Raw genomic sequence first — 17,865 nt, 5'->3', positions numbered from 1 at the left:
TCTAGTCTTAAAGGAAAAGAAAATGACTCAGCTTTCACTTTTTTCATTAAAGCCATAAGTTTAGTTTGCTTTTACCTAAAATATCCTCACAGTGACTGGAGATATTAAAAAAAATATAGGAAGATTTCAAATTTACTGAAAAATGATTGAGCTGCAGTAAGTCAACAACTTTAACAAGTTATTCTTATATTCAATTTAATATTTGTCAAAAAAATGTGATTACCTTTATGGATAAATTATATTTAAAATTAAATTCTTAAAAATACTTACAACCATAGAAAAACACTCAAGTGGGTGTAACACTAAAAGCAACTGCAGGAAAATTGTACATTTGTGTCCACTGTTGTGCGCTGCATCATGTCAGTATTTCTAATAAGCAAAGTAGGCAGTTTCCAATGTCTGTGCTGCTATTAAACAGTGGTACCGCAATGCCATTACCTCTTATGTCCATGTTTTATTGGCATTTTCAAGTGGTTGATTTTTATTGTTCCTGTAATACAGTTGGGCTCAGTGGAAAACTCTTCTGTTGTAGGGTGCAATACATTATGCTCTATTTAAAATGTTTTACTCAGCCTCCAACATTTTTCTCTATACTTGTGCACATGTTTCCATAGTTTTATGTCCTAACTTGTCTGGAATATTATGTGGCTTTCTTTTGAGCCTAAAATCTTTTTTTGGATTAAAATCCAGTGTGTTTAAACAACAGTGCAGCAAAAGCAAAAGGTTTGAGAGCAGAAATATTGAACATTTCTGTATTAAATTCCAGCACTGAATACTCATAAAATGTGGTCAAAATTACAGACAAAACAAAATCAGACTAATAAAAAGCAAATGAATGTGCTTATTGTGTTATTCTTGAATAATCTTAGTATGTGATCACAAGCTAGAAAACATGATCACCAGCAACTTTTGCACCCATGTTTCCAAATGAGGAGCTTGTGAGTGTAGGTTATAGAAAGCTGTTCTCTAAAAATAGAGCCATAAAGATGCTGGCTCCTGACAGCTTGGTCTGCTAAAAACAGACCTGTTGGTGTGAATTATGCATCAATCACTACTGGAAAAGGCCAAAAAAGCATTTCCAAAAAGCCAAATGTCCAATGGTTAACAATACAGCAGGCTGTCTTTGAATGGAGGAGTGTCAGGACCACTGTTATTTTGTAGGGATTCTACAAAATATTATCCAGATTATTCAATGCAGACCTAAAAGACATATCTAAAGCTAAATGTATGTGTAAATTTTTGGACATTTAGCCACGTTATCTTAAATTCTTGAAAATTGAGAAATGACAAGGACTCCCTCTGCCTTCTAAGATGAACAAAAACATTGTACAATTGGTCTTTGTTTGTGTATGCACTATATAAAAGTTGTGGAACATAGCTGGAGAATATCTGTAAAAAGCAAAGAATTAGATTCAGAATTTTCCTAAGTTGCTGCTCACAAATGCACTTCACAGCATGCAATTCTCTGCTGAGGGCGAGTTCTTGTTACTTAAGTGGCATCTGGACAAAGCACACAGGAAGCAGGACATAATGTGGACACTACACAGAAAAAAAAATTAGGTTAGGAATGGCTCTTGAAGCTCCCCATCAATCCACGTGATTACGGGCTTGTGTTGGTATCACTACTAGTTTATTTGAACAAAGCAGGGGAAAAAAACTGCAGTTATCATTAGCACACATATATCCACCGAAGGTTCACCTGCATTTCATTAATATATATATTTTTTTTACTTTGCCTTCGACATTTTCTGGATTTTTACGAGATGGTTGGCTGAATAATTCATGCAAGAGTTTCAGAATGAATGAAACATGCAGCCACTTCCACACATGAAATGCATTGCAGTTTCAAGGCTGAGGTGCATGTGTGAAAACAGGTTAGTAAAAACACTAAATAATGGAAATAACTGAATAAAAGAACTAAAACAAATGCTATTTAAATTAATCCTTAATGTATAGTGCCTTTAAACCACCTGGATGTTTAGGGCCACTTCTAGATGTTGTGCAAACATAAAGGGACAAATCTAAACTCTACAATCTAAATGTAAACAACTATAAAAGTGGACATTGCCAATGGACTACTTCTCAGTCATATTTGTCCGCTTACCTCATGGCCTATTATTTGTTGTCAGTAAAGAAAGGATAAATTCACAATTGTATCTATCTGAATGGCATAAGGGCAAAAATCTAAAGCATGAATTTGGGGAAAAGTTGGATGATGCAGTAAGATGGCAACTAAAGACAAGTGAGCACCAAATTGGAATGGACAAAGATTAGTGTTTTAGAATGGCTGAGTCAGGGCGTTCAGTAACAAAATATGCTATTGTTTAATCTGAAGTTCAATTAGGATGTTTCAGAAATACTGATAAAATTGGGGGGGAATGGCTAAAACCCAGGTAATTCCACACTTTCTTCCAGCTTATACTATTAAAAGATTGTCAATTTAATATTATTTTTATTGAATTCATTAGGGCAAAATTAGAACTGCTTTCTCAGCAACTTTATTATCTAATTTATCCAACTGAAATTCTGGCACAAATTGAAGTTAATACGAGTAATAGTTGTCTCCATGATGAAACAGCCACAAGTCAGGTTTCAGTTAACTAGGTAATCCTTTGAAAAGCTCAGGGAGAAAAAAAAACAAAATCAGACACTTCTCTAACTGGGTTAAAGCAAATAAAAAAGGCAGCATCTTGTCACCGGGGAAGCTCTGACAAAATCAGACAAAGAAAAAAATGATGAACAATGTTTTTTGGTCATGAGTAAAATTCACCATTATGCATTGCATAACAGACACCGATCAGTTACATGACTTCTCTGTATTTTGGCTCTGCGTGCAAACAGCTGATGAGTCACAGTATTTAATCTTTGCTAGGTCAAGGCAAAGAATGACAATGAACCAGCAGCTAGTGAGAGAAGTGACCGGGTTTTTAAAGGCAGAGGGTGATTAGTGGAAGTGGGCACAGGTGAGATGATTAAGGAGCTAGAGGCAGGTGTAGATGGGTGAGAATGGGGAAGAGAGAGAGTGACTGAGGAAAAGTGAATGTTGGCTGAGGCACAGGGAAGAGAAAAAACACAAACAATAAACTATAACTGAAACATGAAGACAAAACATAATTCCAAAACTCAGATTCTAACAGTAACAACTAAACATCAGCTAATAGTGTTGATGGAACTTTACTTGAGTTTATTTTTAAAAAGAAGCAAAAACAAAAATAAATTACAGATTTTTTTTTTCATGCCCTAATAACAACCTTACTTATGTGGCCAAAATACAAAGCTTCATTTGAGTTTCGACCTCAGAGGACCTGATCCCACTTCATAACAAGAACCTCCTTGAGCTTTTTACCCGACTGAGGAGGGCTCATCAATATTCTGATTAGGGTTACAAGATAAGCCTTATCCTAATCAACAATAAGAACCCTCAAGCTCCTTTCTCTCTGTTGTGCTTTTGCAGGACAATGATCACAGAATTGGTGAAAGACTTTGATTTTGAGACAAACACAGATAAGACGTAACATGATGTGTCTGACCTGCATTCATATGCTGCAAAAAGAGGGACGGTACTGTTTTTCATAAATAAATATCTGATAATGGGAAACAAAACAAGGATGGTTTGTGCACATGTAAGCAGGTGTATTGTTCTCAAGGAGGATGGAACAAATGTTGTATTCCACCATCCTTTGCCTTTTTCTGAAGCATTTGCACACAAAAACCACAGCAGACACTCAAATCCAGGAGGACTGTACAATATGAGTATCTGCTTTACATAACAATTGATATAAGCTCAAGCATGGAATTCCTGCATGACAATGAGGACTATCTGTCTCCACACATAATTGCTCGCCCAAACTTCCACTGCTGCATCATAATCTGCTTCCAACACAAGCCTAAGCACAACTACTGGAAGCAAAAAGGACCTCCAGACATCTTTTAGGAAGTATTAGCCAAGTAATCTAGTCTTCTGGCTCAAATTTGCTTGTTAAACAGAAACTAAAATATATACTAGAACATAAAACATGAGTTTAAATAGTGGGTTTAATTTGATGTGGGGTAAAGGGTAAAAGTGTCTGCACTTGTGAAGGGAGGGGCACAGTTGCAGAGGGGTAGCAAACATTTAGTTCTTAAGCCATAAATGGAATGGACAGGGACCAGAGCTACAAGGGCAGAAGAAGCTCTGCCCTGCAGACTATTGTTCCAGGCTGCCAGTGTATTCTCATCAGAGAGGAAAGAAAACAATTCAGTCTCCTGGATTCAGACACAACTAAAGGCCATAACAAAAACCCACCACAATACAGTTTACCCAGGAGACATCCACTGCCGAGTGTTCCCATGCTGCTGCCCAGTCCAGCACGTTCATTTCCTGCATTGTCACAACTGTTGTCAAAAGACAATCAGAGGGGAAGTGGAATGAAATGCAGTCCGTTGAAGGAATAAGTCAGATCTTTGAAGTGTAGTTCTGCAGAAACATGATATTTTTTCTATTCTAGTGCCCGAGTCTAGAACAGCAAAGGAAACTAAAATGAGGAGCTGTATTTTACTGCTTCAGGACCTAGAAGACTTGTGTGGTAAATGGAACCATGAATTCTGCTGTCTACTAAAAGGTCCTGAAGGAGAATGCCCAGCCATCTGTCCGTGACCTAAAGCTGAAGCACACTAGGGTTCTGTGGCAGGACAATGATCCAAAACACGCCAGCAAGTCCACCTCTGAATGGCTTAAGAAAAACAAAATGAAGACTTTGGAGTGGCCTAGTCAAAGTTCTGACCTGAATCCGACTGAGATGCTGTGGCATGACCTTAAAAAGGCAGTCCATGCTCCGAAACCCTCCAGAACGGCTGAATAAGAACAATTCTGCAAAGACGAGTGGGCCAAAGTTCCCCCACTGCGCTGTAAAAGACTCATTGCTAGTTATCGCAAATGCTTGATTGCAGTTGTTGCTACTAAGGGTGGCCCAACCAGTAATTAGGTTTAGAGGACAATCACGTGATCTGAAACATTTAAGTATAACAAGCATGCAAAAGAATAAGAAATCAGGAAGGGGGCAAACACTTCCACACCACTGTACGAGTCAGTCACTATAGTAACCTCAGCCAACATTCTCACATGATTAACAAACTAATGAATAATCTAATTACCTAATTACTGATTGTTCAGCTTTAAATGCTTTAGAAACTTCCATTATGAGAGGATCACATTCAAAGCTTTACCCACAACCTTAATTGTGCAAATATAAACAATTGATATAGATGAGGTTATAGCAGAGCAGCAGAGATTCTGGGTAAAATGGGAAAGTGCCACAAATAAAAGTTTAAACTGCACATCAAATTTTCTCCTGTTCTGTCAATCTAGCTGCACTTTTCTGCCATTTATTTGTTGTTTTTTCCCTCATTTTTCTGTCTGCCTAAAACAGACCGCTTGTTTGTCTGCCTGTCTTGCCAGCTGTCAGTCCTTATTTCTTGTTGTCTGTCAGTTTGACAGGTCTGCCAGTCTGTCGTAAATTTGTCTTTCAGCTCGCTATGCCTGTCTGCAGGTTAGTGAGAATGAGGCAAAACTGGCTGAGGATGTTCGGTGGAGCAGAAAAAACTCCTGATGCATGACCTGCCGCACCGCCAGGGCCCGAGCTGTGAGCTCCCAGTTGGACTGTTCATTGTTTGGCCTTTGTGTATGACATTGGCTGTGGGATGCATGTATTCAAAGGGAGGAGGTGATTAACCAAATTAATGCCACTCCCCTGCCAATCACTTATCAATCTCTCAAGAGTCAAGCTTTGACCCACTGAATACAGAACTCTTAACCCTCCTGAAGCCCTTGTAACTTTGGGTCCATTTGAACCGAAGGCCACTGGAGGGTTAAGGCCAACATTCTGTGCTTGGCACACCTTCTCATGAATGCCATGAGTTTCCCTTCAAAGTAGAATATTTTTTCAAAGCTCATTATAAGCTTGCTGGGTTCAAAGACTTACATGTCGAAATGAATGCAGACTTACTCAAATCCTCTTTAAAACAACTAAAGCAAACTTAGTGGATTGGTTACACAATCTACTACTCGTCAACAGAAGTCAAACCAGGACACCTCCATTGAACGTAGAAGGTAAAATTTACATGCATCAAAGTTTTTGACCAATTTGTTCATAGATTTATCTCAAGCCAAGACTTAACAGGACTAAACTTAGATCGAGATTATCAAAGATTCTAAAATACAATTTCAGCTTAAAAATTACACAGAAATCAGTGGAGATACTTTACATCTTAAGATTTTCATGAGAATTTCTTTTTAAGAAGAATCCTAATGAAAGTCTAATGATAGAAGTCAAATAAAATAAACAGGGGTCAGTTCTGCAGAACGCATGTTAAAATATATATAGACAATATACAGGTAACAAAGATAGGCTTTTCAGGCTTTCTTTTAAAGTGGTTTTGGTCAGTATTTTTCTCAACTTTGAGGTCTTTTCAAAAGTTTCTTTTCATTTAGCTGCTTTTTCCACTCATTTTCTGTACAGTCCTTGCAATCTCTTTGAGCACCAAATGCAAATTTACTTTTCCCATTTTAACACCATACTAGAAATAATTTTAAAATAAAACCCAAGAAGCACAAACACCACCACATGGTTCGGACAGTCTTACAATCTGGACCTCCTAGAGAGTAGCAACAATCATAGTTAGTTCTTGGTTAGCTTTAAGGAAGTAATTGGACATAGTTAACACAACATCTCACACAGATATTGTCTTGTTTTCATAATTCCATAACACTGGCAGACATTCTGACTTCAAGCAGGTTTCTCTGAGGCACTGTGGCCTTGACAAACCAAAACATTGATAATCATGACATTCCAGTTTCATTTGTGATTTATTTCTACAACTTGCAATTTATTACCGTGTAAACTTGCCTGAATGTTGTGTCTTCATAAGAAAACGTGCAATGTGTGTGAATGTGTTTGTGTGGGTGTCTTTGAGGAACGTAGCAACTGCCTGATAATTAGAGCTCAGATTCAGGTATGTAGAGCTGCAGGGAAGCCAAAGCATGACAGACAGACAGACAGACAGACAGACACTTTGTGGGTTTAGTTTGGCTTAATCTCCCACCAGGCAAAGCCACTACAAAAGCACTCAGGTAGGGACATATCGACACTGGTGTGGTCTCCGTGATCAAAGCTTTCAGCGTCATCCTGCCCTCATGCCTTGAAAATGGACCAATTAGAGATAAGGGCGGGTTGAGAGTTGCTTGCCGTGCGTGCTTTACACCTAGCTGGCAGCGGCTTCAGACAAGGTAATTATACACACTCACCTGCCTGTCTCGCTAACACTCACACTCTCTGCCATTATGGCTCACTCATCTCTCTTCACCCCTGCATTACATCCCTTAAACACAGGCCAACATAGTAAGGGCCGACATAAACCAAACTGGAAAACTGTAGCAACATGTGGGGCGATTAATCTCTGCCATAGAACTTATACCGACCCAGAACTACTCACAGCCTATACAGGAAATCCTCCAATAAGTTGATGCTAATGTCAGGAGCAACCAGTGTGTGTGTCTCTCTCAGTCCTCATAGCTCTAATTTATGGAGCATGTCTGAGCCCCATGTTTTGCAGAGAAGCCTGTCAATGTTCATTTTTAAACAGCCTTTATATATATATATATATATATATATATATATATATATATATATATATATATATATATATATATATATATATATAGATTATTTAAACCAATAGGGCCAACATGAGGAAGCAGTGTTTGGCAAAAATGACTAAAACGTTTGTTTCTGGAGGGGCAAAGGCTTATCAAATGGACTTCTACTCTCTCATGCACACAAACCCAGATTACTAACAATATTTAGTTGTAAATATAAAACCATCTGATTAATCAATATTTTGATATTCATTAAACAACACATTACAAAAATTATCATTTATATGCAGCCATGTAGACGATGCCTGATTGCATGTAACCTACAAGATTAGTTTTACTTATTGCTGAGGTTAATCTTTCAGTAAAATAAAATATGATTTGTAAAAATAACAATAAAAGGCGAGAGCTGCAAGTGATTGAACTAGATCGAAATCTACAGCGCTTTCACATTATAAAGTAATCCTATGTACACCGTCAGGCAATTTTTGCCTGTGGTTAGGTCGAGATTGCAGGAAAAGAAAAAAAATAGAAGTATGGTTTGATTTTTAAATATTGTTCAGTTTGTCTCCATGGTAACTTTTAACAAAGCTCTTTCAGTGTGTGACCTCCTGGCTAACGGTTGCATTGGAGTCAGAAGTAATTAGACTTCTCGGACTATGTAGGTCACATGACCACCTCAGACAATACAGCAAAACTAATCTCTGAGATAGGCAACAGTGTTTGCAGAGCATCTATATTCTATTTAAAAGTATATTTATGTGTATTTCTATTTAATTGTGTCCCTTTTTGTGAGGAAATTTAATGATCTACTACAAAGCAATCGCTTTAAGTGCAGTCAAAAGCATATGAAAGAAAGAGATGTGGAGCAAGCGAAAGGACATAAGCTGATGCAAAGCTTTGCCAAATCCTGACACAGACACGATCATGCAGCCCACATGTTGGAGGACTTCATATCTTCACATTTTAAGACAACAATGCCATTATGATGTATTAGTGTTCTTATAGGATTTCTTTATACATCTACACATTTTTGACAAAAGCAAACTGCTGCTTATGCATTTTGTATTTGCTAGGTCTGTGAAAGAGGCAATGAAGCCAAAGTTTTAAACTAAGATTACCAACATTATGTATAAGCTCATGTGATGTTGCAATATCCCATGTGACCATGCATGATCTGGTAGCACTCATAATATTTGTTGTGAAAGGCTCCCAGCTACTACTGCACCAGATTTTAGCTCAATAGTTGTAAAATTCACTGAGATATAGCCAATTTTGTGTTTGCTGATCTTGAATAGCTTTGGTGGCCATCTTGAATTGGACTGACTTAAAAAGTAAATCAGTTGTAGATGTACGTGCAATTATTACTTCCTGAAAGTTTCATTAAAATCCATCTGGAGGTCCATGATATATTGTGCTAACAGACAGACGAACAAACACACACATACTCATGCACATATGCACTGGCAAAAACATTATCGCTCTGCCTTTGCCAGTCGGTGATAATGAACAAGATTAAATAGCGTGAAAACATATTTAAGAGAACATTAAAAAGATTACTAGTGTAAACAAGGCAAAAAACAAACAAACTATTATTGATAATTGTAGTGGGCTATCTTGTGTGAAACTACAGTATGTGTGTAACGTAGACAGTCTGTCTGGAAGCTCTAAACCTTGGACCAGAATAACTCTGATAATGCATCTGTCATGAATGTGTCATCAGGACCTGCTCCTCAGCTTGCTGTGGAAAACTGAATCGCCTCGATGACTTGATGGCCTGCTTTATTTAAAGCCGCTACCGAGACACATATATATCTTTGAGTGATACATATACACTGTCACACACTGGCACAGGAACATATTCAGGGCAGTTGTAGTGCATTTTAAGCTTGAGGTCTCTAGATCGGCACATTTGTAACCAAAGCTCACACAGACAAGGAATCCAAGTCAGTTGATTGTGTGAGAAACAAACAGTAGAAACAAAACTATCTCACTCCTCACTGCTAAAAGGAGAAGGCCAGCTGCATATATAGAATAATGTTACTTTCCCACATTTGCACTTGCTCCCAAGAGATGGGTGACCAAGCTTTCTCTGTAAAAAAAAAAAAAAAAAGAGCGAGAGAAACTCTGACTCAGTGCAAAACAACAAAAAAATAAATAAAAAAATAAAACATCTAGTGAGTGGATTTCTCTTTCCAGTGATAACATTTAAGGAGTCATTTTTTGGAGATAAGATGTGCTAAATGACTCATGAATTATTCCACTCTGCAAACAGTAACGTGATCATGTGAACCTGAGACAAAAGTCAAATGTAGGACAGATTTAACATTGCAAGATTCAGTGCTCACAGAGAACAAGAATGTTTATTCATCCTCGGCTGCTTTCCAAATAGCTAAATACTAATACTTGCAGTTTAAGATGCTTCAAAAGCTCCTAAAGTGGGCTCCCTTTCAAAAAGAACCATTATGTGAGTGTACAATTGACTTTTTAACATGATGGAAATGTGATCTACCCCTGTTTAGCGTTCCAAATACCCCCTTTTTCTGTAATGTAAACAGCAGCTCACTACGCTAATTGACTTTCTCTGTCCTCTCATGACAATAGAGCGGGTCCTTGACTTCTTTATGACTTCCCCTTTATGAGTCCTTGGCTGATTGTGCCTTTAAGGACCCTTTAATAAAAACTAAGCAAACAGTGCTCTCAGCAGAACAAATGGAGAACTCTGAGGCGCTTGTGAGAGGTTTTTTCTGTCCTTGTGGCTGAATGCCAGCCCTATAGGAATGAATGCAGATAATGAAGACGTTTCCCAAAAACACAGGCTAAATAACAAGCTCAAGAAAGCTTTCATTGAAGATTTTGTTAGACAAAAAAAATTAAAAAACCTCTTCATCTGGAAAAATCAACAATTTATAAGAGAAAATAACATGCATGTGTAGTGGCAGAGAGTAAATATTCTGGTTTTGCTATTACTTGAAATGACAGGATGACAGTTGGCCTACATGTTTTGGTAATGTTGTTGCAGAAATAGATTTGAGTTACTAAAATTATTTGTCTCAAAATCTTGGCAGTTGTCCATTGTAACCTGAGGGCTTCCAACAACCACAACAGGCCAACAGAAGTTCATCATAAACTCAACCCTAATTTCCTGCTGAGTGAGAGTGTTGGGATATTAGTCATGATAAGAGGACTCGAACAGGAAGAGGGGTGAGGGATTGTCATTTAAGGTGGTGAACTTCCTTGTTTTGCTAAAGGAATCTAAGAACACCATTGAGTAAAACTGTCTTTTGGGTTTTTTTGCGATACCTCCTGACCATCCTGTCACATCTGTGACTTGCTGCATTTTACTTTACACTCAGGTTAGGCTGCAGGCCTCTCACAACTGTTGACTTCTATATTTGATCAGCTGCAATCCGGGGTCATAGGAAGGCCTCAAGGATCCAAAAGATTGGCAATCTGTTCCTACCTAAACACTCAACGAGGCCCCTCCAGCCTTAATAAACAACGTGCCCATCTATTTCAAACTTTCTCCCCCTGAATGATACCCAGGTTTTAATCACCCACCCATCAGCACAATGCTGGACACTTGCCTCCAGAGCCCATTTCAATGGACGGAAATTGGAAATGCAAAACAGAGCAGCAGTGAAAGGACATGCGGCTCCATCAGCTTCCATGCAAACAATGGAGAATCTCCCCCCTGTTTAGCTTCTGCTTCCTCCTGACACACAGCACTAACAATGAGGCGCTACGACTGACTGCGTCCACATCCAAGACGAGACCAGGATGGGAACACATCCTCACACAGAATACTGCCACGCTTATTAACAGGGTTCAAATTTAAAGATCTATTTATCTGTTAACACAAAGAATTATATTCTAAAAGACCACTGAAGCAGAAAAGTAATAAGGAAAAACAGCAGGGCATATGACAACTAAGCTATGCCATATATATGAGGATCTGTTTTCATAAAAAGTTGTGATGACAGTTTTTGAAATTAACATTTTTTACTTAATTCATCCTGCAGAGGATTTTATCCTAAGAAGGTCACTAATTAGAAAGGAATTAAAATCAATTTAAAACTGACAAATCAAGTGATCAGACCAGCTGCTTTCCAATCGGTAGACAACCAACTATCCCTTAACACAAAATCCAGTCATATTAAGGCAACTGTTTCAACATGATTGACTATAAATTTACATTATTAATGTAGACAGGATCCCCTAGTAATGTTCACATTTTCTGATATGAAGTATAATGAAACTAGCATTCCTTGAAGGAAAGCATATTGCCTGCTGCCTTTCATACCAAAGTTTAAAACAAAGATTAATTTGTGATCTGTTAGTCCTCAGAGTATGTGTTGGGAATGATGCTCATCTACTACCACACTAAACGTTCGCCTAATATTTGAGAAATTGACTGAATTATATCCATTTTTGTATTTTCTAAGGATGATCAGCTTTGGCAGCCATCCTGAGTTGACAACAAAAGTGAATTGTTTACAGAAGTTGAAACTAATTATTACTTTCTGACAGTTTCATTTAAATCCAATCACTAGTTCTTGAGGTATTTCGATAACTGACAGAGAAAGTTGACTAACAGTTAAAATCAAAGTTTTAAATTAAGATCTTGTGAAATTGGTTACTGCTCAGAGTATGCATTGGGGATGAGTGCCAGCTTCTAATGCAACAAATTTTACTTCAATATGTGTAAAGTTCACTGAGTTAAAGCAATTTCTGTGTTTTATAATGCTGATTACCTTAAGGTAGTCATCTTGAATCAAGTTAATTCCAGAAGCTGATCAGGTGTAGATGTTCATCCAAAGAATATTTTTTTCTTAAAAATCTGTCAAGTGGTTCAGGAGATATTTTGCTAACAGACACAAGCACAGACAGAGGTAATTAAATTATAAGACCATCAAAAGATAAGAAAACTGTAAAAATGTACACACTGAAAATTGCCAAAAATGAAAATCCATTTTCTGTTGGCATGGACTACTATGCAAGTTTCTCAACCTTTTTTTAAGTTTCAGTCAACTTAGAAAACAGCCTGTAGAGACGTTATACCTGAAAATATTTAACACTGACCAAAATTCATTTTTAACCTTAAGTAGACCTTGAAGATTTTTTTGAATTTGAAAGTCCAAAACCTTCTGATAGTCATTTATCAAGAAATGTTTTGTTTTGCATTAACAACTGGGTAAGCAAAAAAGGTATTTATACTCAGCTCCTTGTCTTGATTTACTTCACTATACATGTCTCTCTGAAAGCCAAAACAAAGAGGAGCATTAAATGCCCACTTGACGTATGACACAAGAAAGTGAGATGGTCAGTAGTGATAACTAAATCTGTTTACGAGGACATCGGAACCAACAGAAACAGCATCAATTCATTGACTGCAGTGTAACACAAAAAGAAGCTAACCGGCAGCATCGTCTTTTCCGTCTATATTGTTCCCCAATGAGAGATCGTAAAAATGTGCAACCCTCGGCACAAGTGTTTGTTTACATCATAAGAAATAATACTCGCTCTCAGACAAGGGGGTCTCTGTGGCTTTGATAAGGATCATGGGTATTTATTACACCCAGCAGAGCCTTTTCACTGAATCGTCTGATAATGGTTTGTCTCACCAGAGGACATGCAGGGGATTTCTGAATCTTGAGGTTTGTATTATCTAAGATTTTGCTTGGTGATAAAAAAAAATGGAGACAAACCTAGGTGCACATAGATGAACATGAAGCTTGTGAAGGGTTTAAATGTGGATGTAGAGCTTGTCGATTTCATGCGATGACCATGCCTTGAGATATGACATTGTGTATTCTATTATTTCTCCCCTGAGATGGAGTCACTGTCCTTAGGCTCTGCTGGGGGTGACATGTCATCTCTAGGGCACTGAACAGGGAAATATCAACAGACCAATCACAGCCCCAGTTAGTCAAAGTCTATCAGCTGGTCACAGCTCCATCTCCCACACGCCTCTCATTCCTCCTGGGGAGAAAAGCACTGGACTGGAGCCAATTCTCAACTACAGGCTTTTACACACACACAGACAAATACACACACACTGAACCAAGAGAGACTAAAAGACCTTGACCTGCTCATTCCTTTCCAAAGCCTCAATGCCAAAGCTCTGGCTCTAAATAAATACAGCCTTCACTCGTAAAGATAGTTTAACCTTTCTAAAACCAATGCTTTGTTTCAGCTTTGGTCTGATGGTTAATCCCACATAAATCCCAAATCTATGTGGAACTCATGGTTAGCCAAAGTGGCAAAAAATACACAAAGAAAAGTAGCTTATAAAATATAAAGACTCCGGTTAAAGCCATTGTTAAAACAATAGCTCAAATCGTTTAAAGTAGGATTCTGTGAAGAAACCTGCTGGAGATAGCTCTTTGAATAATCGGAGTTTGGAGAAATGGAGTTTAATTGTGACCACAATGACCAGCCAGCAGCTATTTGAAGTTGATTGTTTCAAAGTGGTTTGTAAAAGTGCTGTTTCAATAACCTTTTCATTTCCATCAGTTTCACTATACATGGTTATAGAATTATATGGTCATTTGCAAGCAAAAATAGGTAGCTGTAACACTTCCAGTGCAGCCTGGGGCAGTTCCAACAAGAATATCATGACATTTCATCAGAATAATCAGGAAATGTAAAACTGACATCAATGTACAGATTTATAAAATAGTATTTGCATGAACCTCTATGAATTTTTTGAATTGCTTTAAGACAACAGCAACCCATTTTGGCTTTGGCTCTGCTCGAACCAGCCATTAACTTATCACTTCAGCCAGATTCGAGCTCTATTTCTCCAAACTGAGCTCCTGCAAATACATATCTACAAAAGGTAAGATATTAAATGTTCAATAATTGTCCACAGATCCCATCTTCAAAATATCTGAACTATCACTTTAAGCAAACTTTAAATAATGTAAGCAATACTGATGTCTGGTTTCTTTAAAATAAATTAGAATACACATCGACTTAGTGATAAACATATAACATAAAAACTCTTCAAGAGTTTTTAAGTTAAACCTAAAAAAATAAACATAAACTCCAGTCATGCACAAACACTGAGGACAGTTTTCATTAAAGAAATAGCAGACCTCAATATAAAAATCACAAAAAATTACTCAGGATACTTGTTTCTAGCTTGCTTTCTCAGGCTCATTCAACTTCCAAAAAAAGACTTAATCAGCAGCCTCAAAATCAGGTTCAAAAGGTTCTTGAGCACCAGAATAAATATTTCAGCAGTATGTTGTACCATCATGACTAAGTACTAGGGTTATCTATTTCACATACAACAAATAGACCTACTTTTGCTACAGCTTTTTCAGTTAAATGCACTGTCAGGTTGAGGTTTTTTTAGCTGTTGCAGCAGAAACACGAAGGACAAAAAGCAGAGGATGTGATGTCTGCTTACTCAGGGGCCTGAAGAGGCTCAAATCAAAAGCCTCCCTGTCTGTAAACAACAGTAATTCAGCAGAGCCTTTTCAGCTGGTGAGGCATATGATTCAGACCCTTCTGAAGAAGAGGTCACCATCAGTCTGTGAATACAAGAGGCCCTCTCAGTCTGGCTCCTCGCAGGTCTGCAGCAGCCCACCCCAGCTGGGCACCCTTCCTTCTCCTGCCCCTGCAATCAGCAGCCTGTCGCCCATTCATTACAGCAAAAAGGCTGGGGGTTTCCAGGGCCCATGGGCTGATCCATCTTTACTGAATGTTCAGGGAAGCCGGGGGACAGGTGAGGTCAGAGCAGATTAATAATCAGAGTGTAAATCTGTTTCGTCCTGAAATCACTGACAAGTAAAAGCTTCTCAGGATCTCCGCTATTCTCTCTGTCTGTTTTCTTATTGATCTGCGGAGACATGACCCCCATCATTCATCCTGACAGCAGTAGCTCACAATCACACTTGCACAAAGTGCAGTGGTCCTGAAAATGTTTAGACTTCACTTTGGCATTTAGCTCCTTGTTTGATGTGAAACACTTCTGGTTTTCACACAAAGATGTGCATCAGCTGATTAAAAGCACACTTTACTTCAAACAGTAGATGATGCAAAACAAGTTAATTCAGCAAGTTTTACAGATATCAAGTTCAAATTTGGTGTGGAAGTAGCGGAGCATCATCCCCAACACATACTTAAAGTGCAACATATTGCACATCATATTTGTTTAAAACCTAGGATTTAACTGTTTGAGTTAATCTTGAGTGTCTGTTAGCAAACTACCCCATGAACCAATGAATGGTTTTTAATAAAACTCTCAGAAAGTAACCATTCAGTGTCCATTTACAACTGATTTTGATGTCAGACCAGTTAAAGATGTCCACCACAGCCAATCAACCTTAGTCACAGAACATAATCTAACTGCTAACAGATCACATTAGATATATTTATCTTCAAGGTTTGACCAAAACAGCCATAACTCTGTCACTTTTCAACATAAGAAGGTCTTAGTTTAAAACTCTGGCATGAAAGGATCCAGGCTATATGCATTCTTTCAAGGAATGTTAGGGTTTTAATTTTTATATTGGAAATTAGTAAATTGTATATTTACACAAAAAGCAAAGAAAAAAAAAGTTTTTGTTCTCTGAATTGTTTCCCAGATCTGATAAATTACTTTTAAAAACTGTGGTTTCTATGAATATTTAGAGGGATATTTCTTCAGGAAGTGTAGAATTAACTTTCTGACAAATGATTGTGCTTTTTGGTGCCATCTGTGTGTCATCCCAAAGTTTACCTTATTAGAGTAGGGCTGTTTGGCCAGGTTGATCCCATCTCGGATGAGTTTATCCCTGATCATAATCTTCAGCTTTAGTTTGGGGTACATCACCAGCTCCCTCCTGTTGCCCAGCGTCAGGTTCCTCTGTGCGCCCATGTAGCCCCCGTTACGCCCAACCCGCTCACAGTTGGGCTCGGTCCAGGACTTGGAGCCCCGCAGTTTGGACTCAAACTCCACCATGTGACCCGTGTAAACCTCGGCCGCTGGTGGCATCGGCTCCAGGGTAAAGTAGAGCCCGCTGGCCGTCTCTTTGGCTTCCTCTTTCAACCGTCTCACCGCGTCGTGAATCCTCTGCCGGTGATTCGGGATGTAGACGCCGATGGCGTCCAGGTCGGGGTCTCCTATTTGTTTGCAGACCTCCAGGTCGTCATATCCATTATCCACGAAAGATTCGACATACTGAGAAAGCTGGAGGGTCTTCAGCCACTCGTAGACGATGACAGGTCCGTTGCTTGTCATTTTTCTTTTGGCTTGTGCAAAAATCGGCTCCAAATCAGGAGTACAAAAAAAGACACAAGAGTGAACTGTTACTTTCCCGTTTTCATTCTAAGATTGTCAGAGACAGCGTGTTTTCTCTGAATGTTCGGTGCGTAAAAATCTGGATTAAACAATTTCTGAATAATCCGCGTAAAAGACTTGGTTAACATACCCAGTCTTGTTATTAAATCATCAAGAAACCGAGGCGAAGACTTTCCCCAGACACCGTCCAGGTGAGCAACGCAAGTCACTATTTAAAAATGAAGACCTTTCAAGCACGTTTTCTGGTGCGCAAATGTCAGATGTCATTCAAAAGAGCGTCTTACTCAAAAATCCACCCGTTACGCACGACTTTAACAGTCTTTCCTCTGCTCCTCTGTGTGGACAAAACAACAACAACAAAGCAAGACATAAATCCAAATTAGGCCAGCTGCTTTAAAAGGCATCAGAAATCCGCGGCTGCGCGCAGTCCAGTTCATCCAGCCGGCACATCACTTCCTCTGGAAGCGCAGCCAAGAACCAGCACGCTCCTCTCCCGTCCACGCCCCCCTAATCTCACATTTAAAAATAGTGAAACGAGTCCTCTTTCCCTTCCACCTCTTTCTCTCTTTCTCTCTCTCTCAACTTGTGCAGCCTCGTGGCTTTCACTTGGTCACCACTGACTTGTCTGGAGTTACTTGGTTCAAGCTGCCGCACGGATAATGCATCGCAGCTGATTTCTTTGACATTATCGCTCCCCTTCAGATGCGATTTCGTCCACAGCGCCTCTGCTTTTTTTTCTTTCTCCTCTCGCTCGTACGCACACTCTCGCTCACTCATTCAGCATTTCCACGCTCTGCTTTTTGCTCAGCGCGCATGAGCTCCCTCTATGTGGTAACTTTGGAACTGAAGATTTCCAGAGCCTCTGAAGAAAAGACGAAAATGGATTGAAACACTCAGACGCAGAGATCCATCTAGAAATGGGCGAATATTTTCTTCCTGACAG

General features: G+C 38.8%; 1 protein-coding gene across 7 annotated transcripts in view; it reads right to left on the bottom strand.

Moving 5' to 3' along the window:
- Positions 1-17,631, bottom strand: part of sash1a (SAM and SH3 domain containing 1a) — a 158,597-nt gene extending 140,966 nt beyond the window's left edge. For 3 of the 7 annotated variants that reach the window (XM_025007447.2, XM_037981498.1, XM_037981499.1), the window contains exon 1: positions 16,362-17,620. In XM_025007447.2, coding sequence (XP_024863215.1) covers positions 16,362-16,862 — 501 coding nt within the window. In that variant the 5' untranslated portion in view covers positions 16,863-17,620. Of the gene's footprint in view, positions 1-16,361 lie in introns of all 7 variants that reach the window. The other 4 variants (XM_017423275.3, XM_017423276.3, XM_037981500.1 and 1 more) reach the window with 3 other exon arrangements.
- Between the last annotated feature and the right edge of the window lie 234 nt (positions 17,632-17,865).

The sequence above is a fragment of the Kryptolebias marmoratus genome, linkage group LG19 (genome assembly GCF_001649575.2).
Source record: "Kryptolebias marmoratus isolate JLee-2015 linkage group LG19, ASM164957v2, whole genome shotgun sequence".
Classification (NCBI taxonomy): domain Eukaryota; kingdom Metazoa; phylum Chordata; class Actinopteri; order Cyprinodontiformes; family Rivulidae; genus Kryptolebias; species Kryptolebias marmoratus.
Note: the sequence above shows the minus strand (reverse complement) of the source record. Positions and strands in the feature narration are given on the sequence as shown.